This window comes from Cydia amplana, chromosome 21 (assembly GCF_948474715.1).
Source record: "Cydia amplana chromosome 21, ilCydAmpl1.1, whole genome shotgun sequence".
NCBI lineage: Eukaryota > Metazoa > Arthropoda > Insecta > Lepidoptera > Tortricidae > Cydia > Cydia amplana.
The window spans coordinates 10,878,794-10,906,641 of NC_086089.1; the positions used below are offsets into that span (position 1 = coordinate 10,878,794).

Here is a 27,848-nt window from a genome sequence, read left to right on the forward strand (position 1 = left end):
GAAGGGGTTTTGGGGCCTTGGTATACTTTGGCTCTTGTCCTATATTTGGACAGTATTTGGGTTAGTTCGTCTGTTGGTAGCGAGGTGGCCGATATCGAGTGTAAAGAGACTGCCACCTGAAACAAGAGGGGAGTGTACATATTTTTAAAAGGTCGACAACGCGCATGTAACATCTCTGGAGTTGGAGTTATAGGCTACGGTGACTGCTTACCATCAGGCGGGCGGTATGCTTGTTTGCCACCGATGTGGTATAAAATAGAAAAGTTACAGCCTTCACTACTGATCACAGAGGTACCTACTCGGAAATTCCAAAATTACGAATTTCCACTTAAACAATTTTGGAAACTTCTCGTATTTTTGTGAGCTTCGAAATTTAAAATTTCCAAAATGAAGACTCTCATTCATTTCCTGTGAAATTTTCCTGAAATTTACAAGAGCTTTCTTAAGTTCTTGGAAACTTTCTGAAATTTGCATACCGTATACTCAGGTAACTACGGAGCGTTTACTATTGCCACGTTGGCTACGCACCCTGTTTCCTAATATATTTTCACCTCTATAAAAGTTGATAATCGATTGTGTAATGTACAAACATTTGTAACGTTGCTTATAGGTTAAAACTGTGAAATATGTGGCTAAATAAGTAAGCAATTTATCTATAAGATAAGATAAAATTTATTTCATTGAAAAATACGAAAATCTCAAAAAAAATCGAAAATTCTCGAAAATTTCTATGAAATACGTAGGTACTTACCAATATACATACAGCTAAAAATCCCTCCATTATCTTTACTAAGGTACCTTTAATACCTTTTCACTTAAACGATAATTTCCTAAGGCACACAAATTATTCTTGCTAAATAATAAGTTTTACTTTAGCACCGTTTAAACCCACAATTATCCCAATATTTACCGGACTTCCCAATGTTAGGTTATATTTTTAATTCGGTTCAAAAAAGTTATAATGGTGCGTGGTTCAACTATACAGCGATATCACGGAATAAAATAAAATGGATTTTATCAGCGGTTTTATACGCAATAGTATTATTCATCGAACTGCTATTGTTTAGTACTCCATGTTTAGACAATACCGTTATGAAAATAATAACACGGAACATGCCTTTCTTATTATAAATACGGAAAATATTATTGTGACCGAGTCAACTATTTCGCTTGTGTTAGTATAATTATTTGAAAAAACCGGCCAAGTGCGAGTCCGACCGCGCACGAAGGGTTCCGTACCATTACGCAAAAAACGGCAAAAAAATCACGTTTGTTGTATGGGAACCCCACGCCAGCCAATTTGATTCCCCGATCAAATCTGCAGGTGCGGACACAAAAACGCCAATTTTCGTAGTTAGTATCTATGGAATGCAAATTGGTGATTAAATTTGTGTACGTGTAGGCGCCAATTATTTTCCTGATCAAATCGGTCGATTTGCCCAGCTCGTCTGGACTCTACTTTAGTCTTGAACCGCGTTTAACCACCATTTTGGAGTCAACGTCCGGTAGTCCACGTGCTTCTTGTAAAGGCCAGCTATCGCTTTACGGGAGCTAATAAAATCACCATACACTGTCTTGTAGTAACCGCACAATTATTACCTTGCTCCTAATAGTATTAAAAGGCATGTTTCAACCTCTTACTTAGGGACCGTGCGCATTGGAGTGTCTGCCATCTTGTGGCATGAATCAGAAACATAAACATGTAGATTGCCAAAGCAAGTGCTGCCATCTATCGTTCTCGTACGTTTTCTTGTGCATAGTAGGTTCTGCCATCTTGTGGGCTACATTGGAAGCATAAACTTCACATTTACGCCTCGCGCCAGAAACCTGACGGCTCCTGTGCTGCCCCCTATAATTCATGCACGCTCCCTATAAACTAAAATAAATGTCATATTCTAAGAGGCCGGCTGGGTGGCCGTGGGTTGTAGGCACCTGCCGCGATTGCAGAGGATGCTGGTTCGATGCCAGCCCTGGGCACTGAAGGCCTTGGTCACTTTTTCTTAGCACATGATATTAATTTCAGATCATCACTACATATTTAGTATAAAACAAAGTCGCTTCCCGCTGTCTGTCTGTCCCTATGTATGCTTAGATCTTTAAAACCATTACGCAACGGATTTTGAAGCAGTTTTTTTAATGGATAGAGTGATTCAAGAGGAAGTTTTATGTATTATTTGTTAACCCGTGCGAAGCCGCCGGGTCGCTAGTAATTTACATAGTAATGTTAGTTGAAATAACACAACTTAAATTTTCAATTTTTTTTTAATTTATCCTAAATAGTATGTCCAAACTTTATGTTAAAAACTCTCGCGCCTCGTTTTTCCTTTTTGCGATTTCCGTTTTAAGAGCCTCCTTGGCAGCCTTGTAGGTTGTGTAAAGTAGCTCTTCTTCTTCCGCCGTATGTCGCCGGCGCCTGCAGCGGGTATAGGCCCGTCGAGCCTTGTTGGAGATAGTACGGAGAGCCGCGATCTTTTCCGACCACCAGTAAGGTTGCTTTCTGCTTGGCAGATCACTCGAGTGAGGCATTGCCGCCTCACATATGTTGTTGGGAGAGATTTGGAGAGCAGCACGCTCAGCCCCTATCGTCAACAAAAAAAATACGTATAAGATGTGTAGTCTTAAGAAAAAGCGGCCAAGTGCGAGTCGGACTCGCCCATGAAGGGTTCCGTATTTAGGCGATTTATGACGTATTAAAAAAAAACTACTTGCTAGATCTCGTTCAAACCAATTTTCGGTGGAAGTTTACATGGTAATGTACATCATATATTTTTTTTAGTTTTATCATTCTCTTATTTTAGAAGTTAGGGGGGGGGGGGACACACATTTTTCATTTCATTTTCATTTCATTTATTCACTTCAATCAATCAGCACTTACAGATGAACCTTACGTGCTAATTGGCATTACATTGCTTAGTGTCTAGCATGCATTAACTACAATAAATACAATAAAATACAATCGGATTAAATCAAAACTTAAATTATATGTACAATACCGAATAATTATGGAATTAGGAACAATATTAATGTCAAAATCGTCTAAATAAAATAATGATAATAATTTAAATGATATGTACCTATATAAGAAGATTAAAATCAAATAAAATAAATATTACTATTTTCATTTTTAAAAATATGTCACAATTTACTCTAATAGGATTAATATTAAATTCATTTATACATAATAAATAGGCACATAACTGATTTATACCTAATAATGCACTCATTCGTAAATAATGGAGCTAGTGGTTACGATTTTCTCGATATAACGACATGATGCGGCTAGGAATTTGGTCTCGGTTGTATTAAAGATATCGAGTTGGTCGGACGATTTTACCACTTTGGAAGTGTCTCTCGCGCAAACTATTCAGTTTAAAAAAAAATGGTATTAGAAACCTCAATATCATTTTTGAAGACCTATCCATAGATACCCCACACGTATGGGTTTGATGAAAAAAAAAATTTTGAGTTTCAGTTCGAAGTATGGGGAACCCCAAAAATTTATTGTTTTTTTTCTATTTTTGTGTGAAAATCTTAATGCGGTTCACAGAATACATCTACTTACCAAGTTTCAACAGTATAGTTCTTATAATTTCGGAGAAAAGTGGCTGTGACATACGGACGGACAGACAGACGGACAGACAGACGGACAGACAGACGGACAGACAGACATGACGAATCTATAAGGGTTCCGTTTTTTGCCATTTGGCTACGGAACCCTAAAAAACCGGCCAAGTGCGAGTCGGACTCGCGTTCCAAGGGTTCCGTACATTAAGTCCGACTCACGCTTGACTGCACATTTCTAATAGGTTTTCCTGTTATCTATAGGTAAAGAACTATTTTGTGTATTTATTTCAAAATTTTAGACCCAGTAGTTTCGGAGATAAGGGGGGGATGGTAATTTTTTGCCTATTTTCTTGAATAACTGCTAAACTATTAATCCTAAAAGTATAAAAAAAAATATTTGAGATTCTTACAATGAGCTCTTTCATTTGATATGTAACACAATATAGTTTGAAAAACTTTATTTTATTAATTTTCTCATTTACCCCCCAAATAGGCCTCCATATTTAAAATTCATTTATTTACGTTACACGTCCATCTTTGGGTCACAAACTTACATATGTGTGCCAAATTTCAACTTAATTGGTCCAGTAGTTTCGGAGAAAATAGGCTGTGACAGACGGACAGGCAGACGCACGAGTGATCCTATACTGCCCCTTAAGCCAATTAGCGGTATTTCAAATGAAAATTTAATGCAAACATATACTTTAAATTATTTATCTTATAATTCAATTTTCAACTATTTTTGTTTTTGAGATACCGCTAATTGGCTTAAGGGTTTGTAATTATTGGTAATTGGTAAGGTAATTGGCGGAAGCTAATTGGTTCCGTTTTTTTCCTTTTGAGGTACGGAACCCTAAAAAGGGTTAAAGAATTTTAACTAATGTGTTTTTATGGTGCTCTCACAATCGGTCGTTTTGTCTACTCAACACCTGTACTCGCACTGTTTACATACACAGCTTCTCACCAGTGTGTATCATCATGTGCTGAAGCATGCTCACTCTTTTGCAGCTTTGGTAGTCGCAGTGCTACATTCATAAGGCTTTTCACCTGCGTGTATCAACCAGGGCTTGGAACCGGTTTTTTTTGTAAAACCCAAAATAGCCCAATATTTTTAATTATTTTATGCTCTTTACGTAGGACTGAATCATGTATTTAGGCAACAACTTCGTATTATTAGTCTTGTCCCATTAAAAATTAAATAATAAACCCAAGAACGAAAAAGAACATAACTAATACCGGTATTTTTTGTATGAAGTAAAAACCGGTTCCGAGCCTTGGTATCAACATCACAGAACATCAAAGATGTTGTTCTAAGTGTGATTTAAATCTACACTTGTAATCACAATGACTACACTTATATCTAATTTTCTCACCTGTGTGTCCTTTTGGTTAATTGTCGTTTCAGAATGCATTCATAATCGCATTGGGTACATTTAAAAGATTACGCTTCAGTATGTTTCCTCTGGTGACGTTGTGGGTTTGCATTATCTCTGCTCTTGTAATCACAGTAGTTACATGTGTCTGGCTTTTCACCTGTGTGTGTCAACTAGTGACGTTGTAGCTCTCGCGTCCGACAGCATTTATAATGACAATTGCTACAGCTGTAAGGCTTTTACCGGTGTGTATCATTTCATATGCCTGAAAATGACGCCTTTTTTGTCGACTTTTGCAACTACAGTTCCAAAGATTTTGTTAGCATGCCTCTTCAAATGAGTTTGCAAACTTTTTTTATCAACTGTTGTATACATTCGGCACACATGGAATTAGACACCATGTTTGCTTTCCTTGTGTTCTAATAGGAGAGATTTCGTTAAGAATGTAGAACTACAAAGACCACAAGGAAATTGTTCGGAAATTAAGTGAGCCGTTTTTACACGCCTGGTTAAAGTACACTTGTTTAGGTAGCGTTTACCGCAGTGTTCACAGGTGTATGATTTCAAGTAAATTGTTCAGTGTGTAATTGAGGAGATGAAAAAAAGGAATATTATACATCAACCGCCAATTGGGCCCCACAAAATCGAACTCGAGGTCGCGGCAAACCTCGACGGGGTTGGCGGGATGACCTCGACGCCTTTGACAGGAACTGGTGGGAGACGGGTCAAGACCAGGATACGTGGAAAGGGAGGAGGGAGGCCTTTCCCCAGCAGTGGGACTCAAGGCTCATATAAATATAAATAATACATCCAAAGTAATTAAACGCTAACCTTTAACAGGAACAGCACCCTGCAGCTCCGCCTGACTGCGCTGCACTTGCAGCTTGAAGTCGCTCGCGTCTCGCAGGCGGCCCACGCACATAGAGCATATGCCGCACGAGCACAAGCCATCCATTGTTAACTAAACATTTAAGGATTTCTTTAATATCTATGTTGAATAATTATCAAGGTTGATTGTTATTGTTGTGTTGTGAGGACTTAATTTGTACCACTTTTTTTTCACATTGAATTATATTATTGTCTTGTAATTGAAGCAGAATATTATTCTGAAATTATTTATAATAGTGATTGACTCGACGTTTAGCTAACCTCAATATTTTGAGTATTTTGATTTTTGATAGTGACAGTTGACAGTATAGGACTATAGGTTGCGTTTAAAAATAGTTGTTATTTAGCATTTTGGGTAATGTGATTTATATTTTTATGTTTGTTAATGCATATGACTGGAGATCTTATTTCTTATTAGCCTTATATTGCTTTTACCGGGACTACGCTTAAGCCCCCATTTCAACGCGCGTTAAAAAAGCGTTTGAATGACATAAATGGATACATGTGTATTTATTCACACACACGACAGCGATGGCGCTTTTTATCAAGCGTTGTTGGATTTTCGACTTTAAGCCCCCCATTCACACTCCTACACTGTAGTCACACTGTAGTCCGGCTCGCAGGACTGCGGAGTAGGGGTGCTCACACACCTCCTACAGTGTAGTTCGCCTCTCAGGACTACGGACAGTGGCGGATTTCCCATAAGGCACAGTAGGCTCGAGCCTAGGGCGGCGAGATATTAGGGGCGGCAAATTGTGACAAAAAAATCGCTGATGATAACAAGAAATAACTTAAAATTAGGCCAGGCAACGAATTCTCAAAAAAAGGTATAGAGGGAAATGCTTGGAACACAATTTTTGACTTCGTAACTTTGTTTGAACTAGTTAGGAGATGAACATATCAAAAGTCCCCAGCCGTAGTCCTTGAGCCGGGGGAAGAGAGAGGTTTGAAGGTCCTATTTTTCGGTTTTTCGCTTATATCTCGGAAACTATGCGTTCTAACGACTGATCATTGTACAAAATGAAAGCTGATTAAATTTGCTACAAGTTTTATTTAGTACAGTTTTTCGATATCTTGATATGTAGAGGGCTCCACCGTTGTGCGCGAATCGCGGCGCGAAGCCGCGAACGCGAGTGTGGCGTCGATTTCACAGATTGTTCACGCCTTCGCGCCTTGTTCCCCGTTTTTTGTCGGTTTTTCGGCCAGCGTCAAAGGAGGCGCGAAGGGCGAACTTGCAAGACTCTACGATACACACTATTTTGGCTCATCAGTTGCAAGATAAATATTAATTCTATTATATATAGCAGCTATATTTTACGGTTTTAAGTATGATGCCTTAGATAAATGACAGTTAAACTCGATCAGCTGATGCTTTTCAGCCATCTTGGCCCGAACTAAACTGCGAAATTACCGAGAAGTTTGCGAGTGTGGGTCATACGTCAACGTCGCGATATGTTCGCTCGGCGAAGTCGCGCCGCGATTCACGCACAATAGTCTGGAGGGGGCTTGTATAGGGCCCTCCACACTCGCGCGCGAATCGCGGCGCGAAGTCGCGAACGCGAGTGTGGAGTCGATTTCACAGATCTGCTAGACTATAAAAATCTTTCGGGTTCCTTTCCTCGTGAGCACCGTGAATATTATTGATGGAAATTTAATGAAAAATTATAGACATTCAAGAGCGGCTATCTCAAAAACTAAACAAGATACCTATCGAAAAACTCGACTGTATAAAACTTGTAGCAAATTTAATCAGCTTTCATTTTGTATAATGATCATGTCACAACGACGCATAGTTTCTAAGATATTATAAGTGAAAAACCGAAAAATTTAACCTTCAAATCAAACCCCCCTACCCCCGCTCAAGGGCTACGGCCGGGGACTTTTGATATTTTCACCTCCTAACGAGTCCAAACAAAGTTACTAAGTTAAAAATGTGTCCCAAGCATTTCCCTTTATACCTTTTCGTTGCCTGACCTAAATGTAGTCAATATGATGGGTGCTGATGCTGAAGGGGCGGCTACAGGGTCTGAGCCTAGGGCGGCAATGACTGCAAATCCGCCACTGACTACGGAGCAAGAAATAGCTCACACACTGTACTTTTCACACTCCTACATTGTAGTCCGCCTCATTATGTAGGATTGTGTATGGGGGTCGCGGACTACGTGCCGTCCTACAACACCCAAGTAGGATGCCTCTTGGGTCCTACAAATTCTGCAAGCCCCGCCCACCGCTGGAGTCCGACGCGCAGGATTGTTTGTGGGTTGACGTTCTACGTTGCGGACTGCCGTGTTTGACGTATGACAACAGTGCGCGCAATTTTTTCGAAATTTATTTTTATCCAATAACAAGAAAATACATAGCAGAAGAGCTATTCTTTTTTTTATTGCACGTAACATTTTCAAGAGTAGGTAGACCGACACTAGTGAGAAACGAAGCAGTACTGATGATGGACGGCAAAACAGTACCGTGTGTGAGCTATTTCTTGCTCCGTAGTCCTGCAAGGCGAACTACAATGTAGGATATGTGCGAGCTATATCCTACTTCGCAGTCCTGCGAGCCGGACTACAATGTAGGAGTGTGAATGGGGGGCTTTAGCTCTTAAGGAGTCGGCCAGTCGGCTTTAAGAGCTTATCCCTCTGCCGAAAAACTGTACAAACTTTTGATGGACTGACATGGCCATTTGTACGTTACGTACAAATCATGTAGAAATAGCAATACATTTGACGTCCCCTCCCCCGCAAAAATCGGCAGACTGGTTCGTAAAGAAAATTACAGCGATGACATCTCCAATTATTACTAAATGCTCTAAGAAGTGCTCTAAGATAGAAATAGAAAGGAGTAGAATAAAAAATATATATTAGAATGTAATTATTTTATTCGTGGCCTAATGACCTAATGTATTAAGTGAATTACTGGTTAAATAAGAAAAAGTGACACAGCAAGAAGATATAGCATGACGACTAAATTAAATTATTATTTATATAAAACAAGCATCGCCCTCATAACTCTGTATCGATCCGGTCCAACCATACCTTGACTGAACATTACAGCTGCATATGCAACTAGCGCCAACGGTAGATACACGAACTAAAAAAGGCAATAGACCAAACCAATATTACATTTACAGTACTACTGTACAGAAAGGAAACTTCCTACAAAACCGAAGCATGACAGCGATTCAGGGTCGAATCATGCTGTCCCTTTCTAATATATGGCACTATCCCTTTCGGCTATTTAGGGTTGTCAAAATCTCAAAATTGATGCCATTATCTTATCTGTGGTCGTACACGCAAAGGGACGTCAAGTAGTGTCAACCTAATAAAATAATTGCTCGGAGCAATGCTGAGCCGAGCGGAGCCGAGTTTACCCGAAGGGAGGAGTTTCGCACCCCTGCCAATATCGAGTGTTCAAGAATATGTAGATCACTTTATTCCGGTAATTATAGTGGAATACTGAATCACTCTATGTATTTTCAAACACGCAACAGCCTCTTCACTCTCTATCCATGCCACTCCAATATTGCAAGAGCAAGGGAGATGTAGAATATGTAGATCACTGTTGTTTTTTTTATTGAACAAGGTTCTCATTGTACAAGGGGTTTGAGCTACTATCGTCATCACTATCATTACTTTATGCTGTTTTCCTCGTGATATTTTCCTTTAACAAGTAAACGTCAAACCAACTCGTACCCAAATATCAAATGCTGTTTCGTACGTACATAAGTCCCGAGAAAGTCGGTGGTGTCTAGAGTCTAGAGCTACGACCTCCGTCTTCAGTGGCGTACCGTGAATTATTCTAGCCGTGGGCGAAATCGTATCTGCGAGGCCCTTTTCTTTCACAGTGCCCGAAGGGGCCTCGCGCGAGGCCGTGGGCGACGGCCCACTTAGCCTACGCCTCGCTACGCCACTGTCCGTCTTGGAAGCAACATGTCTGACCACTGCGCAACCATACCCTCCAACGCGAACATTCCCTACAAGGCTTCTCTCCCATGTGTATCATTTGGTGTCTTCGCAGGTGATGTTACAGGGTGCACTTGTAGTCGCTATTGCTACGTTTTTAGGCTTCGTCCCAGTATGCGTCTTCTGGTGACGTCGTAGGGCGAATTTAACACGGCATTTGAAATCACAGTGACTACATTGAAAAGGCTTCTCACCAGTATGTGTCATGTGGTGAACTCGTAGGTTAGATTTCTTACGGCATTTGAAATCACAGTGACTACATTGAAAAGGCTCCTCGCCAGTATGTGTCGTCTGGTGAGCTCGTAGATTGGATTGAACACTGCATTTGAAATCACAGTGACTACATTGAAAAGGCTTCTCGCCAGTATGTGTCATCTGGTGAAATCGTAGGTTGGATTTCTTACGGCATTTGAAATCACAGTGACTACATTGAAAAGGCTTCTCGCCAGTATGTGTCATCTGGTGACGTCGTAGGTTGGATCTCTTACGGCATTTGAAATCACAGTGACTACATTGAAAAGGCTTCTCGCCAGTATGTGTCATCTGGTGAAATCGTAGGTTGGATTTCTTACGGCATTTGAAATCACAGTGACTACATTGAAAAGGCTTCTCGCCAGTATGTGTCATCTGGTGACGTCGTAGGTTGGATCTCTTACGGCATTTGAAATCACAGTGACTACATTGAAAAGGCTTCTCACCAGTATGTGTCATCTGGTGAACTCGTAGATTGGATTTAACACTGCATTTGAAATCACAGTGGCTACATTGAAAAGGCTTCTCGCCAGTATGTGTCATGTGGTGAACTCGTAGGTTAGATTTCTTACGGCATTTGAAATCACAGTGACTACATTGAAAAGGCTCCTCGCCAGTATGTGTCGTCTGGTGAGCTCGTAGATTGGATTTAACACTGCATTTGAAATCACAGTGACTACATTGAAAAGGCTTCTCGCCAGTATGTGTCATCTGGTGAAATCGTAGGTTGGATTTCTTACGGCATTTGAAATCACAGTGACTACATTGAAAAGGCTTCTCGCCAGTATGTGTCATCTGGTGACGTCGTAGGTTGGATCTCTTACGGCATTTGAAATCACAGTGACTACATTGAAAAGGCTTCTCGCCAGTATGTGTCATCTGGTGACCTCGTAGGTTGGATTTCTTACAGCATTTGAAATCACAGTGACTACATTGAAAAGGCTTCTCGCCAGTATGTGTCATCTGGTGACGTCGTAGGTTGGATTTATCACGGCATTTGTAATCACAGTGGGTACAATGAAAAAGCTTCTCGCCAGTATGTGTCCTTTCATGTCTTCGTAACTCTGACCTACACTTGCACTTGTAGTCGCAATGACTACATTTGTTACATTTGTAAGGCTTTTCTCCAGTGTGTATCCTCTGGTGTGTTTTTAAGCTTGATTTCTGATTGCATTTGTAATTACAAGCAAATGTCTTGGGCCCAGATGACAAGTCAGTATATTGTATGTGTTTCCTTAAAATAGATTTATTTATAAAACGTTCGCCACAGTGTTCGCAGCCGTATGGTTTGTAAGCGGTCGCGTCGACGGGGAGGCGCTCCATCACCACGGAACAAGCCATCGCAAGCTGTTCCGTGGCGCGGGCGGCGCTGCCGTCCGAACACACTGAAACACAAATTAATGTATTATAGTTTAGTTTAGTTTATTTATTTCATAATGATAAATTACAGTATAAATTATTCTTGCGCTAATCTATATGAATTTACCACTACATTACGGTCGTCAATAATTTAGCATAATGAATATGTCGCAGTAAGATAGATAAAGCCGTTATATAGTTATAACCCTAGGGTATTTAATATATGTCGTAACATATAGGAATATGATTATAATACGTATTATACGGTATATAACTATATCCCTAGGGATATAACTATACCTCCGCCGCACCGCCGCACTCCTACCTACAATTATTTCACTAAACTGAATCCAGTAATATAACTATATCACTAAACTAAAGACGTATTATAGTTATATTCCTAGTAAGATAGTAATGAATCGCTTTCGTATAACTATGTTACGACATATAATTATATCCCTAGGGTTATAACTATATAACGGCTTTATCTATCGTACTGCGACAAATATAACAAACATAACATAACGACGCTACGTCTGGTTATCGCCATATCAAGAGAGCGTTGTATCAATATACATCTGACACACATATATTGATACAACGTAGAACACCACATATTAAAAAGTTAAAAATAGTTAATGGATATTAGATTGAAAAACAAGTACCTAATTTAAGCAGATAATATGTAAGAAAAGATGACTACTTATTTATTTAATAAAGAAACTAATGGCATATTTATTGTTAGTACTAAAACAGAGTTTGAATTTGAACGTGAAATTGAAAAAAAAACAGGGACTGAAGTAAATTATTATTATTATTCTATAAGCAGGCAGGCAGTTGTGACAACTGATATTGCCTGTATCCAGTAATCATTGACAGTTGTCATTGACAAGTAGATGTATAGGTGTGCTTGTCTAGTTTATTTTTAAATTGGGTCACATTTTGTGCTGAAACCACATCTTCAGGGAGTTAGTAGTAGTAGTAGTAGTCAAAATACTTTATTGTACAAAAAGAAACATAAACCATGAAAGAACACACATCATTAGTACAAAGGCGAACTTATCCCTTTCAGGGATCTCTTCCAGTTAACCCTTGAGCAATTGAGGGAGAATTGGAGAACGGTAGACATAAAAGCTGTACTAATCGGCATAAACATAAAAGATTTAATATCCTACAAGATAGGTCAAACCTATATCCTACTCAGAGATGTGAAAAATACTTTACAAAAAGTATTTAAATACAAACTGCAAATACTTCCTTGATATACTATTTCAAATGCAAAATACAAAATAGTTTTTGAATTTATATTTAAAATACAAAATACGAAATAGGTATTTTCAAAATACGAAATAGGTATTTTCAAAATACTTTTTTTAAATACAAATACTTTGCGATAAAAGGTACTCTGAATAGTGAATACCTAGTCTGAATTAAAAAGTATTACTCGAAATTTCCGAGTTGAAAAGGCTCTCTTTATTCTTTGAAAACAGTGTGTCAATCAGTCCTCTATCTAAAGTGCAAATTTCTAGTTGTTTGCTTATATTAACCGAAAGGATGGATGGATGATGGTTTTTAACGGCCAATTTTTAAAAGCATTAATTTAGATATGTAATGTTTTACAGCTAGTATAGGTAATACCTCTCGTTAGTGTCATGAAAACGTCACGTTTGTGTTTCACCAGGGCAGAAAAGTTTGTTCTCCTCTCATGCCTTGAAACCCTCGCAACACTCAAGATTCTTCTTTTTTAACCACTCGCTACTCTTGTGGTCATGTGCGACGTTATTAAACATATTCAACAGTTCCATGTTAAAAGAATGAGAGAGTTGCCAGGATTGTAACATCAGAAGAGATTGTAACTCCTACCTAAATTACCTACTATAAAGTATTTTGTATTTTGAAAATAGAAAATAGGTCCCAAAAACTATTTCAAATAAAATACAAAATAGTTTTCTTCAAAAGGTATTTAAATACAAAATACAAAATAGGTATTTTGCATTTTGTATTTGCATTTTAAATACAAGTATTTCAAATAAGTCACATCTCTGATCCTACTATAAGTATATACAAAGTATGGGATATGAAATATAACAAATATGTAATCAGCTATATATATTTAAAATATATAATACATATAATACATTATATATGATATAATACATATATACTAAAACTACCTAACCGCATACATCTTTTAGTTTCAAGTTCCGTCAGAAAGCCATAACTTTTTTAAATTCGCCTTTAGCGATGCGACCGATTGGCACTTTCGAAGAGAAGACGGTAAGGAATTCCATAATTTGACAGAGTACACAGTAAAAGACTTGTCATAGGACCGGTGTTTGTGTGGTGGGATAGCCAGAGAGAGATCTGCACTGGAGCGGAGCCGGTGCCCGCTGCCGTCTGCTAAAAACGTAAATCTCTCCGAGAGATAATGGGGAGAAGAAGGAGAGAAAAGGACGTTAAAGAGAAGGGAAAGCACATGTATGTCTCTACGACGCCAAATGGGCAGCCATTTGAGTTGGGAGCGGAAACATGAAATGTGATCAAATTTGCGTAAGCCAAAAGTTTATCTGATGCAAACATTTTGCAAACGCTCAAGCTTGTCACGTAGTTCCTCCCTGAGATCAAGAACAGCAATGTCCGCATAATCAAGAAGGGGAATTAGCAGAGAACGTGCTAGCATGACTTTCGTGTGGACAGGGAGGAAACTTTGGAGACGACGAAGCGAGTGCAAGGAAGCAAAGTCTCCTACTGGTTTCAGACACGTGTGATGCCCAAGAAAGAGTCTGATCCATGACAATGCCTAAATTTCTTACAGTGGCTGAGAAAGGAATGTGTGTACTTCACACTTCAGACAACTTAGAGATGAAGTGAGGACTCCCAATAAGAATTGCCTGCGACTTTTCCGCGTTAACCATGAGGTCGAAAGACGGTGCCCAGTCGCGAATAGAGTCAAGGTCCCGTTAATTTGTCTTATTAGCGGTCCTAAATTATCTATACTAGCCGCTGAGTAAATTTGCAAGTCATCTGCATTAAGGTGGTAGGAAGAAACAAGCGACTTCGTGATCCCGTTAATGAATAAGGAAAAAAGTAGAGGCGACAGGACCCCACCCAAATGAGGATATTTTCTGACGAACTTACAAATTTCAAATATGTAGATTGATGTTAATGTCAGGATTTTATATTTAATAAAATAGGGTCTACAACTGTCTGGTACTGTGATATTAGCTAGTGTGCGTATGCATTTTTTTTGCAATATGAATATTTCCTCTATATCTGTACTATTTCCCCAAAGGATTATCCCGTAATTAAGCCACGAAAAGGCGTACGCGTAGTAAGCCGCTAGAGCGCATTCGAAGTTCGTTGATCGTTTTAATTCTCTTAGAGCATATAAAAATGTCGAAAGTTTACTGGCTAATTTCTGGATATTTTTTCCTCATCTGTCATCTGTCAACTCTAAGGATGACCAGTCACAGCATTCCGCAAATCATCTTGGAGAGCCTGTAGGTCAACGTCATGAAGGTTTCGGTGCAAAACTATCTTATGACGCCTTTTGGGTGCTCGAATTTTGAATGAGGCGAAAATAAGGTCGTGATTAGAGAAAGCTGCTGGATTAAATTGGGCATGGCAGGCCACGATTTCCGGGGAAGACGTTAAAATTAAATCCAGAAGAGAGTGAGGACCATTATGTGGAAAATTAGTGGGGCCGAGGGGTAAGACTTCAAGATTTAGGGAAGATGCTAGGGAATTAAGTTTGCGCGAACGGTGGTCGTTTTTTAAAAGGCACGTATTGAAGTCCCCCATAATAATGAGATGATCGTAGCGTGGGGACAAATCAACTAAAGCATTTTCAAGGATGTCGAAATAATTGACCATAGAAGAGGGGCTGTAAAAAACTCCCAAAAGAACATTTCTATGATGCAACTTCACATCTAGAAAAAGGTATTCTGGGAGGGAGTTTGTTCCAAGCCCTCACTACTCGGTTGCTGTGAATTGTATGTGAAACTATTAAGTTTTCATTGTATTTATTGCACATTTCTATTTCGCATTTTCAACTACTCAAAAGTTATATAGAAGAGATATCTTGACAGGTAGGGACTTCCTATATCGATAAACTCAATTATCGATGCTCGTTCTAAATACTAGTGATCGCCCCCAACATTGTGTGTGTAGCAACTATTGTTTTGAAAACAAGTATGAAATTCATGCATATTTTAATAATCGCTAGGTTATTAAATGTAGGGTGTAATACCTATTGCTATTGATAGGAAGAGTTGTAAAATTTGTGCCCAAAAATCTCCTTAGACCGCGAAGTCACAACCTTTTGGCAGTACCAATTACACGCACTGTAGCGCATAAAAACTCACCAGCAGTGCGGGCTCTAAGGCTGTTGAACTCGCTTCTGTCATGGGCACCAGAATGTGAAATGTTTGCAAGTCGATGGATGGTTGTGTGTCAGATGTGTCTGCGGTACTGTGAGATGATGGATGAAAGTTGATTGTGATCTGATTTTATGTGAGTTTATCGATATAGGAAGTCCCTACCTGTCAAGAAAATTTGCCCCACGGATTCCTATATCTGTTTATTTGGTATAAGGTAAAGGCACCTATTACCGTGGTAGTTAAGGAACTTTTCAAAAGAGATCCAAAAATTAAGGGTATCAATGCTGTCTAACAGCCAGGAATATCTTTTTTTCATCAGAGCATTTAATGAACTTTCCGTTTCACACGTTTTTGGATTCATTTTGGGTTATTGTATGTATTAAAATATTTTTTGAAGCCAAAATGACCAAATCTTCTATTACCGTGGCAAGGGACAGGCTGTGATTCTATTATCGCGAATTGAGCTTTCATTACCGAGGGTACAATTGGCATGATTTTTCTGCACTCGTTAATAGAAACCAAACTCAAAATTCGAAACCTAATACCGAGGGTTAAGACAATAATAACGACGTGGGTTCTGTATATTATTTTTGTGTCATTAAGTTTAATAATGACACAAAAATAAAAAATAAAACTATAGGAGTTTGTTTAAAAATAAGAGATATATTCGAAAAGATTATAATTACACTTTGGCACAATCAAATATTATTAAATAGTTAACATACCAAGTACCCACGAGTACCTGTATAACAAAGTTATAAGTTGAATGTTTTACATGTAAAACAACAAAAATTATTGTTAGTAAAGTTTTACTAAGGACGTATATGACAAATAGGCCTGCCTGTTATTAAATAAAGTAATTTTTAAATGCTATAAAGATTGATAAGAATTTGTCTTACTGACATAATTAGCTGCACAAAAAAAACAAGTAAGTAACATTTTCTCATAAGGCACAGCGTAAATTATAGTCGAAATTTTATAAGCTGGACGTTTACCACCTGAGTGAAAGTTTACCACAGTGAAATGGTAAAACGTCCACCTTATAAAATTTCGACTATATATAAAAACATGAAAAATTTTTATTCTAATATTTTTGATAAGGTAATTAAGTTAAATAAAGTCTCTCACATATCATGCGTTATAATTTACCCGTTTATAATTAACAAATCACAGTACTTTTCTTATCATTCTGATTCTTATAGTATTTAACGAATAGTAAAGGAACTTTCAGGATCTTGCATAATAACTATACCTAATCTCTATCTTAATCTCTAATAAAGATTATTAAAAACTTGTCTTAACCTACTGACATGATTAGCTTCACAAACCAAAAAATTCTTCAAAAAACTTCACAAAATAAAATAATGTCTTATTATAAATCACAGTGTGAATTACACATTCACATAATGAGTCTCTCAAATATTACGCGTTATAATTACACAACAATTATCCTCTCTCATCCTGTCAGATAATTTTTATACATTTTATTTTCTACCTTACAACCTTACAATGATCATAAAGTCAGTATGTAAAACACGCTATTACACAATTTTACCAAGGTAGAAAAAGTAGGAAACCAATCGTATAAAAGTCATCTGCCAGAGTCAAAGTTCACATAATATAATTGTAATATTATCTGGATTATAAATCACTAGCACGAACTTTTGTTCTACAACTTATCGGAAGTCGTTAATTTATTTTCTACTATTATTGGTAACCATATTTCTTTAAATCAAACGTTGTTGTTTGTACTTAAAGTACTTGTGTATTCACGTTACGAAAACGATATTTTTTTATTTTAAGATAATCAACACAACATTCTAAGACTAATTATTCAAACTTAGACTTAAGTACCAATTATTCAAAGACCTTACAGCAAAAAATCACAGTTATTTTAATTGCACATTTTCTGCAATGTTATTTGAGATCACGATAAGATCAACTTTGGCTTAAATATTAAATATAACTTTTAGGAATATAGTTCGTGAACCTTAATATTACAGAATTATTTGTCATTACGTTTCGGAATCCGAGTCAAATAGACTGCATCTAACTGGTCGAACCATTTTCGTTGGCAGAGAAAATATTTCTTCCTTGCCACTATCGGAATCTTCTTGTATTTCTATTCTACTTGTACTCGGCATACTAGTTTTCGTCGGCTTCATAGTTGTTTTCTTGACTACTTTAACATTAGGTTTTTTCAACGTTATGGTTTGCAAAGGTTTCTGCTTCTTGCATTCTTATTCTTTTTGTTTTTCTATAGACTCTCGTTTTCTTTTTTGCTTGAGAATTTCTTTATCTTCTTTTTCTTTTTCTACTTTTTTCAAATGATTAATAAATTCTTCTGCAGTAGCTACTGTTGGCGTTACTTTGTTTATTTTTGTCTAGTTAGTAGGTTCAGTTATTTTTGGAAAATATAAGGCTTTCTTGAATGGCGTATTGATACGTTTAAATGGTGTCGGGATAAGTTGAAGCGATGATGTACTATTAAAAGTACTAGCGATAGGTGCATGCTACTCAGTATTTGAAGGTGTAGCCGCCTGATTCAACGGTGTCTTAGTCCCACTTATAAAGGAACCAGCAACAGGTGACCAACGGTTTTTCTCATGAGTGGTTCTTTTTTGTTTCTCATGCAGTTGCGCTATGTCATTGTTCTCATTGTATTCAATTTCGGACACCGAGTTGAGGGGACTACAACATTGAGCTGATTCCGGTGTTGAAGTTCGCATTACTTGAGCCATTAAAGAAGTTGTTGGTGTTTTCAAAGCTTTCTTATCAATGCCGGCATTAGGACATACATTGTCGATAATGGTGTTTTCAGACAAACCTATGTTAGTTGTATTCACAAGTGTGCTGGAGCTCTGTGCTGTAAGCGACAAGGACGAGGCAGCTTTCATGTCACGTGTTAATGTGCCATCATGCTCTACAACGAAGTTGAGTACCGGTTCTGTCATATTCTCAATATCGACATTATTAGTAAAGGTGGACTCCCCAAGCTCCAAGTCTGTTGTGTCTGAAGCTGGTACCCCTTTAAAACAGTGTTTTCTCCAAAAATCGTAAAGCTTTGTGTATGCAGGTTCACCTGTCCACTGGTCGCCTTCGTTATCTTTAAATGCCCATAATGTAACCGGGGATAACCTGTCCTCAAACTGCTGGGAAAACTGCCTATTATTAGTATCATTACTAGTTCTTTCTGAGGAGGAGGCGTCTTCCGTGCTGGTACCGTCTGCTGATTTCGGTTTAGTCGATAACAATTTGGTATAGTCAATGTTGTCAGGATTAAACGGGTATAAGCCACAGCAGCGAAATCCGTTCTTGATGCTTTCAACCTTTAAACTGACATTAAAACATTTTTCAACTTCTAAAGCGAAATCAGTGCGTTTTAATTTCGTGTAGTCGTTTAGAGCTCTAAAATCACGAACAATATTTCGCCAGGCTCTTTTTACTGAACGAAATACGGCTACATCGAGTGGCTGTAATATGTGAGTTGCATTCGGTAGGAGCGCAATCAAAACTATCCCCTTCTCTTTACAAAAGGTGGATAGAGGCAAAGATATGTGGGAAGTATGCCCATCAAGAAATAACGCGACTGGTAACGTGATTTTTTGCCGTAATACCCAAGGATAAAACACATTAGTGACATACTTGTAGAATGTTTCCATGTTCATCCATCCAGAATCGGAGTTTCCTAGACCCCACCATAATGGCACTGTGAACTTTATATTAGGTGGCATCCTTTTGTAAGGATATAGTACCATTGGTGGAGCGATATCACCATTAGCTGAAACGTTGACCAAGACAGTAAGGCATTCTTTATCGTCATTGGCAACTCTTGTGTATACTCGTTTGCAACCTCGCTTCACTAAAACTTGAGATTCTTTGGGACTTAGAAAAAATGCAGTCTCGTCGCAATTAAAGACTCGCTTAGGATCTTCAAAAATATCCACCAAATCTTGATTTTGCAGGTACGCTCTAACGCGGTCAAACCATGCTCTTAATGCTTCTTCGGTGACTTGGTTCCTACTGGTAGGCAGATTTTGAGTCACTCTTTTAGCCACAGTCGGATGGCGTTTCATAAATTGTTGAAACCAGCCTTTGCCGGGCACTCCGTCTTTGAACGGATTCGGCCGATTTAAACTTTTTACAAGTTTAGAAACAACTTCTAACAACTGTTGCTTACTAACAGGAAAACCGATTCTTCCCAGATAATGTATCCAATCCACTATTTGTTTTTCTTCTTGTAATGTCAGAATTGGTTGAGTACCACATTTTGTATTCTTATATTTTTTATCCCTTTTGTCTCTGAGTGTACTCTCCGGTATGTTATAAGTTTTTGACGCTTGGTATATTGACATGCCTTTTGATATTTGATCCAGAGCTTCCGCTAGGTTTGAATCAGAGTAAAGTTTTCTTTTCTTTTTTTCATCCATGATTCCTAAAAATAAATACTTTGATTACATTACAAATCCTCAAAAAAGTAGGTGCATCTATTAGTGACCCTGTGTGCCAAACTAGCAGGAACTTCGATCAACACGGAAGGGATGCGGCATTCGCACTATTTCCCCTCTGCCTAGGTACAAGATCAACTGATCTAGCGCGGGTAATAAAACTAGTTGCGCTCGGATTTTTAACTAGACCGAGTCCAGACGCGCGAGTGAACACAGCAGCAGAAAAAATGCCTAATTGCTCGGTTTTTTGTTGTAAAAAGAGGTCGGGGACATCAAATTTACAAAAAGAAGGTGTTACATTTCACACGTAATATTTTTTTTTACGTGTCATACGTTTAATTATATTTAAACACAATTATTATATTTTAGTCTCATGTAATTGCTGGATTTATCGATTTTTCGCGCCCAGTACAAATTGCGGATCGGTCGAGCAACAAATCCGACTTCTCATCTCTTGACGAAAATGTGTTAGTGTGAGTGTTGTGACACTTGTGACTCGTCCGTACACAAAAACAGATCGAGGTGTGCAAGATTTGTCTGTGTAGGGTGTCATTTTCTATGTATTTGTGTCGTCATTACAGATTGGATTTTGTATGCAAGTGTGTGAGAAGTGCGACTGTGTGCACGTTCCCCCCCCCCCCCCCCGCGAAAAATGGCAGAATGATTTGAATGTCAAGATATCGCTTGGGCCTATCCCTTCCGACCTGTCGGAAGCCCGTGTTGATCGAAGAGCAGGAAAGTCAACACTCGAAAAAAATGGTTGTCTGTAAAGTTGGTTTACGGACGATAACATTTTGCGTGATAACGTCATAAGAAAACCTTGAAGAAAATTTGCATGATGACGTCTCAGTTACCATGGTAATCTATCCACAAAGTTTCGATGACGATCTGTACACGACGTGGCACTTTTTCATGCATGCTACCGGCGTTTATCAATTTATAAGACGTTATCACGTCAAAAATAAGTTTACATTTATTATCATTGGTTCAGTCTAATCGTACCTTTACACTCGCTAAAATCGCAAGGCGCCTGACAACATACTGTAAATAAATGTAGGACTGACACATTTGTAATATGTTATCAGGACCAGGGCCGGATTAAGCGTGTCGGGGCCCCTAGGCAGTGCAATGCTCGGGGCCCCCTTATAGTCAATTCTGCATGCATTTTTGGTTTTAATTTCAACCTACAGGTGTCGGTTGAGCCGATCCGAACAAGCCGAGCGATGACTTTTTCGCTACGTAGTTAAATATTTTACGAGGCTGATCAGCGATTGTCCGACCATAAGACTATACGCTGAGCCACATGATTAAAATTAAACTACTAATAATGATTTTCCATGTATTCATTGACCAGTTAAGCTACCATGTAGGTACAGGGTCAACCAGTAAAAAACGCAAGCGTAGCGAGCGCAAAATTTTTTGTGAAAAAATTGTGAGAGCGTGTTAGAAAGGCCGGGCCGGCCCTAAAAATTCGAAGTTCCCCAGTGAGGCGAGTTTTCATGCGAGGTCAAAGCCGTGCTTCAGGACAAGCTCAGCTAGAGCACAGACGCCAACGAATGTCCTTGTATTAAAAAGCGAAACCGCAGGCCGAGCTTGGCGCAGCGAGACCAAAGGCTAAGCTGAAGAAGAGGAGATTTGGAAGACAAACCAAAAATTGAGGTAGCCTCACTTTTGGCTGAAGGTCGAGCTCAGCTATCTCCACATTACTTAACAAGCCCAAAGCGTACTTTTAACCAGCGACGTGAGCTTTCATGCGAGGCAAAAGGCCAAGCTTCTGAAATCAATGTTGATATTTGTTAAAAAGCGACGCCGAGGATCGAGCTGTAAGAAAGCAGCGTGCAGCGCTCTGACACGAACCAATCGTCAAATGTTACTCAACAATAATAGGTATGTATCATATGTACAAGAGTTTTAGGCCCTCAGGAGCCTGAAATTCGAGCTCGACATTACAGACATTAAAAGCTATAAATAAGATAATTTACATAATCATCTAATGATTGTGTGTCTGAGAAACTGATATTGGACATTAGGATTAGGTTAGGCATTAGGATATTGGACAGTAGATAAGTAGGTACCATATTTTTTTTTTTTTTTTGGCCATATGAAACAAATATTTTTTTGGCGCGCGCGGGGCCCCCTAGCCGAGGCGGGGCCCATAGGCAGTTGCCTACTCTGCCTTAGGGTTAATCCGGCCCTGATCAGGACTACTGTCAGCAGTCTATGCACAACTTTGCGGCACGGCTTCGAAAGACTTATGCTAAGTTTGCTAACCTTGTGGCACTTAAAAAACTGCGTATGTATGATATTTTTCACTAAACATGCTTGAAATTTTTTAAAGAAAGTATATTACCTATAATAGGAGCCCAGAATCAGCTCTGTAGAGATAACAGTTATTAAAAGACAGCCTTGCAAAGAGTCGAATTTCCTAAGTAACGCTTTAATTAATCGGCCGTTACAGTTAGTGAGCACTGAGCTGAGCAGTAGTTATCTTTGTAAATACTTGGTATAGTATTTTGGTTATTTATACGTAGTATTTATAGTAGTTTATGCAACAGTGATATAATAAGGGTTCTTAAAATTCAAGGGTCGAAGTTACAAAACGAGACGTAGTCGAGTTTTGTAAAAAAAGACCCGAGAATTTTAAGAACCAATTATGAGCTGTTGCATACATTACTTTTTCTATGACAGCTGCAGCAAAAAAAAAAAAAAAAAAAAAAAAGAGTTATTATTAAAAAAAAAGAGTTATTATTAAAAAAAAGTTATTATTTAAAAAAAATTTAGTTATTATTTAAAAAAAAAAGAGTTATTATTGTAAATGAAAACATACCTCTTTCAATCAAGATGATCGGAACTTGTATCTTTAAAAAAAATAAAGCAGTTGTATTATACTCATAAGATGACTGCTAGCAGTCATCTTATGAGCCTATAGACAAATCATTCAAATGACATTGCTTTAGATATCACTGTCAGTCATTTAATTGACACATTTAAGTGCTGGAGTAGAAAAAATCATAAATGTGACAATTTTGGACTACCATTTTAGAGTTATCATTTTAATGTTAAGTAATTTCTTCGCAATATATGATTTTAAGCTAACATGGTCATTTACATTATACTTAAATATTATTTGAAACGGGATATTTACCATGTATGTATATTAACTTCAATGAGCTCCCTATATTTCGGCGCTGTTGCAAACGCCATCATCACTGGGTAACTGATGTACTGCGAGTTTTTAGTTCTACCCACACACCGAGGCGATCTACCCTCTTTCGGATTCTCTTATAACAAGGTACGCAGTTATTCAAGTGTCACGCTGTTAGCACAATTTCTCCTAACAGATTGACTTTGGGCAGCTAAAAAAAAATCATGTCTGAGATTTTGGACTACTGTATAAATTAAATTAAATTAAAAAAAAATCTAATCGGAATTGTCGGGCAGTTGGGTACTCTTCCTTGTCAGAGTAATAACTGACTCAGAAAACAGAAGAATTTAAATCTGATAGTGATAACTGAAGTCTAAATTTTATCAACGAAATCTGTACTTGCGGTACCCTAAATGCGATATTTCAATACAATACCAAATAGTCACTCGGTAATAGACTAGTGGCTTGATCAATCAACAATACAAAGAGTTTAATTTATTAAAAAAAAATACGAGTTTAAGTGAAAAAAAAAATACAAAAAGTTATGTCTTACTGGGGATCGAACCCAGACCACAGTACATTAAGAACAGTAGTGAATCTAAGGCCGCTCGGCAAGTTATTTACCTACTCTTGCGTTGGCGCTTAGGGTTGTCACTTTAATTTTTAGTTAAATATTATTTGCTTATTATGAGTACCACTAGGTTTCTATTTATATAATACTAGCATTTGCCCGCGACTTTGTCTGCGTGGAGTTAGTAATTTGGGTAGCTTATTTTTACCCAATCTGCTTTTTAACGATTCCCCATACAAACGTCCACCCCCCTTTTCACCCCCTTAAAGGGAGATTTTTGAGATAAAAACTACCCTATGTCCTTCCCCGGGACTCAAACTATCTCCTTTCCAAATTTCAACTAAATCGGTTCAGCGGTTATTGATTGCCTATACAAATTTCCTACACCCTTAAGGGGTGAAAAGTATCCTATGTCCTTCCCCGGGACTCAAACTTCTTCATACCAAATTTCAACTATGTCGGTTCAGCGGTTTAAGCGTGAAGAGGTAACAGACAGACAGACACACTTTCTCATTTATAATACTAGCTTTTGCCCGCGACTTCGTCTGCGTGGAATTAGTAATTTGGGTACCATAATTTTTGAACAAATCTGCTTTTTATTACACCCTTCTTTTCACTCCCAAAACGGATGACTAATAGGGATGTTGACATTTTTTTGGAACTGGTTTCATTTTGTAGATAGACACGTAATAATTACAGAAAAAAATATTAAAAAAATATATTCATTAATTTTGAATAAAAAAACATGTATAATAAGTTTCGTGTTTAAATTTCGCGCCTAAACGCTCTAAACTGTCACGTGACCTTGATGACGTAACGGCGTTTTAAACAAACTGCTGTCAGTCATTTTTTTTAATTCTTTATATGGCAACTGACAAGTTTTTTTAAAGCCTTAACACACTCCCGCATCGGACAGCGACCTTCTTTCTCGCTCTAACTTATAGCTGCGTCCTTAACGCACCACTTTACACACTATCGATTCGTGCGCCGCACCGCACCAAGATCGCGTTTCGGTACGATAATCTGTAGACACAGGCAGGTTTTATACTTGTCTTTGGTGATTCCACTGTGATTACGTCACGCGCTCCGATTGGCGTTTGCAGTCACGTGATACTGGGCATTATTTTAAATACTTTTGATTATTTTTAATTAATTTATTACGCATATTTACACTTGCAAAATATGATTTTCCGCGTTCTAATATTCACTGCTATGGTAAAAACATAACATGTTATATATTCGCGATTCATGTCAACATCCCTATTAGTCAACAATGTGAACTTTCTTTATTTGTAACGAAAGGTCTTTTGAGCCCTTTTTAATTTAAGATACTTATTAGTTTATTTTATTTTTTTATTAAATATTCTGGAACATTCGAAGCCGTCTCGGGTCTCGGTGGCTAGACATTTCTAGAACAGTCCAGACCATTCGAGAGCATTCCACAGCATTTCTGAACATTCTGGAATGTTATCGAATATTTGAGAACATTCTAGATCATTGTGGAACATTCCAGAATAGTTTCGAATGTTCTAGAATATTCTGGAACATACGAAGCTTCTCTTGTCGTCTCTTCTCTTCTACCCCCTTACGGGGTGATAAATAATATTCTTCTATAGACTCAAACTATCTCTATACCAAATTTCATCAAAATCGGTTCAGCGGTTCAAGCGTGAAGAGGTAACAGACAGACAGACACACTTTCGCATTTATAATATTAGTATGGATAATGAAATGTTCTATCAATTCATGAATGAGGTATAAATTAAGGCCGGTAAGAGCAGGCAAATGCGAGCGGGCGTGCAGCGTACTCGAATGCGCGCGGTCACAGTCGCGGTACGGCCCACACTGCCGCCACCGTATTCCCCCGTATATTATGTTAATGTGTGCGTGGCAGCGCGTGCGTACACGGCGCCCGGCGCGCACGCACACATTCAAGCCGGCAGCGGCACATTTCTATGAAGATTCACTACTGTTCTTGTACTGTGCCCAGACTTTCTGTGTGCAAACAAAAAAAGCGATTGTTTACAAAATGCGCCATGATAGTTCTTAGCTAAGCTGACGAAATTCGGCTACTCATTCTCGAGTTCAAACTAAATATCTAAATACCGCCTAAACCAGCAATACAATTTTTCTGTAGTTTTTGCCATTTACTATGTAAATATGTCTCAAAAAGAAAATACTCTTATGATATCCATACGACTATTTGTTTAAGCGCGAGGTATCACAACTCCTCCATTTTTGAAAATTTCCAAAAACGGGATCGACAAAAAATTTTTATTTACTCATAGAATCTGGTCACAAAATTTCACAAGAATCGGTTGAGAATTGTGACCTGTAGAGGAGAACATCCGGACATACAAAAGCAAAATGCCCGAGGCAAAACGTAGACCTTCGCTACGCTTCGGTCAATAACTCTTTAAGAGCCTATTACCGACCCATGCGATATTTCTCTGGGTTGGTAATAGATTTCTATACAGTCTATCACCGAGGGTAATCTGATCATACCATCGGTAATAGGCTTAATTTGGAGTTTGATTAAACCTAATTCCGACCCATAAAAAGAATAAAACACAGATGGTTTTTCAAATCAAACACGTATATTACAAGCTTCTTGTAAAGACAAAATCACATAACCGGCAAGTAAATTTTAGGTTTTATCTCAAAATAAAAAAATTTTGACAGATTAAGGGTTCCCATAGAAATAAGGAAAACGGTGCTGAAGTTTTTGTAAAAAATTAAGGGTTAGTCGAATACTTTCCATACCACGGAAATAGCTCTTTAATAGCGTGAATAGATCAAGATTGGAATAAATAAAAGAAATTATAAAACTGATAATTTGTACCAAAACTAAAGAGTAAATAACAAAACTACCACTTTTTCTATTACCGTGGCATACCACGGAATTACTTACCACAGAAGTAATTGGCGCCTATCACCGCTGTATTTTATTTTCCATTTTAAACGTATTTCCCGGTCAAAAACTAAGTTAAAAGTAATTCAAAAACATGTAGGTAACAATACACAACCTCTTAAAAGGCATTGCACTAGTTTATTTGCCATAACTATTACGTAAAACACTAAGTAAGATTGGAGTGCACTTACGTGTGGCGTCATGCGTCTGTGTGGAACAACCGGTTCTTGCGCCGCCGTCGCACAAACTGACGAATCGCGAGGTTTTTGTTACCCTCACACAAATGCACGATAGACCAATGAATGAGCTTGTTTTGTGTATGCTTTATTTCTTAGGGAATAGATCTGTTTGCTTGCAAAATGCGTATTTGTAAACACCGCGGTGTTAGACGTCGATTTTGATACCCGCGTTATTAGCCGCCATTACCTTACATAACCTAGCCTAAGATGCAAAATAGAATAATAATAATCGAAAGGTAAACTGACCTTGTACTGGGAGCACTTTAGGGCGGTGCCACTCCTCGGGACCCAGCACAAGTTCGTCCTTGACCACATGATCCATGTACAGTCCAGCCTGCGCAGCCGCCAAGCTCACTCCTCGCAGCACGCTGTCCTCACACTCCCGTTCCTCCTTCACACACACGTCTCCGGGCTCCGTCTTCACACACACCTCTCCAGGCTCCGTCTTCACACACACTGTCTCTGTTGACATGTTGTGTGCTAACAAGCTGGTAACTGAGAACCTGGAATGCAAGTAGAACATGATGAATTGTGGGGCCTCACAGCAATCACAGTATGACAGTAGTGTTTTAAATTTCGAGCAGAATTAGGGTCAGTTCCCTCAACCGTAACCAGGCGTGGCTCACTCCGCGATTTAGTGTCTAGCCATAGTAGTTGCCGCGCACTGGTACGGAACGAACGCCTGCTCGGGCTTTCGGCACCTAGCGGTCATATCTCTCGTAATAGACGCGTTTTATTAGAGAGTGAAGCTTCTGTACTA

The 27,848-nt window shown here is 38.4% G+C and overlaps 1 protein-coding gene and 2 long non-coding RNA genes across 3 annotated transcripts; 1 reads left to right on the forward strand and 2 right to left on the reverse strand.

Annotated features, from left to right (window-relative positions):
* Positions 1–15,967: 15,967 nt before the first annotated feature.
* LOC134658063 (uncharacterized) lies at positions 15,968–23,692 on the reverse strand. The gene is made up of 2 exons (XR_010097682.1): positions 23,570–23,692; positions 15,968–16,963 (listed from the first exon to the last, which is right to left on the reverse strand). It is a non-coding gene; the product is annotated as an uncharacterized LOC134658063 (long non-coding RNA).
* Positions 16,842–23,806, forward strand: LOC134658062 (uncharacterized). Its single transcript, XR_010097681.1, has 2 exons — positions 16,842–16,975; positions 23,579–23,806. It is a non-coding gene; the product is annotated as an uncharacterized LOC134658062 (long non-coding RNA).
* On the reverse strand, positions 18,179–20,253 carry LOC134658117 (uncharacterized). The gene has a single exon (XM_063513723.1). It carries the CDS (start codon positions 20,202–20,204, stop codon positions 18,288–18,290), a length of 1,917 nt encoding a protein of 638 aa, XP_063369793.1. The 5' UTR covers positions 20,205–20,253; the 3' UTR covers positions 18,179–18,287.
* Positions 23,807–27,848: the final 4,042 nt, after the last annotated feature.

Bases quoted from the DNA above. Each gene is read 5' to 3' on its own strand.
- LOC134658117 (XM_063513723.1), bottom strand. From the start codon at position 20,204: ATGGATGAAAAAAAGAAAAGAAAACTTTACTCTGATTCAAACCTAGCG.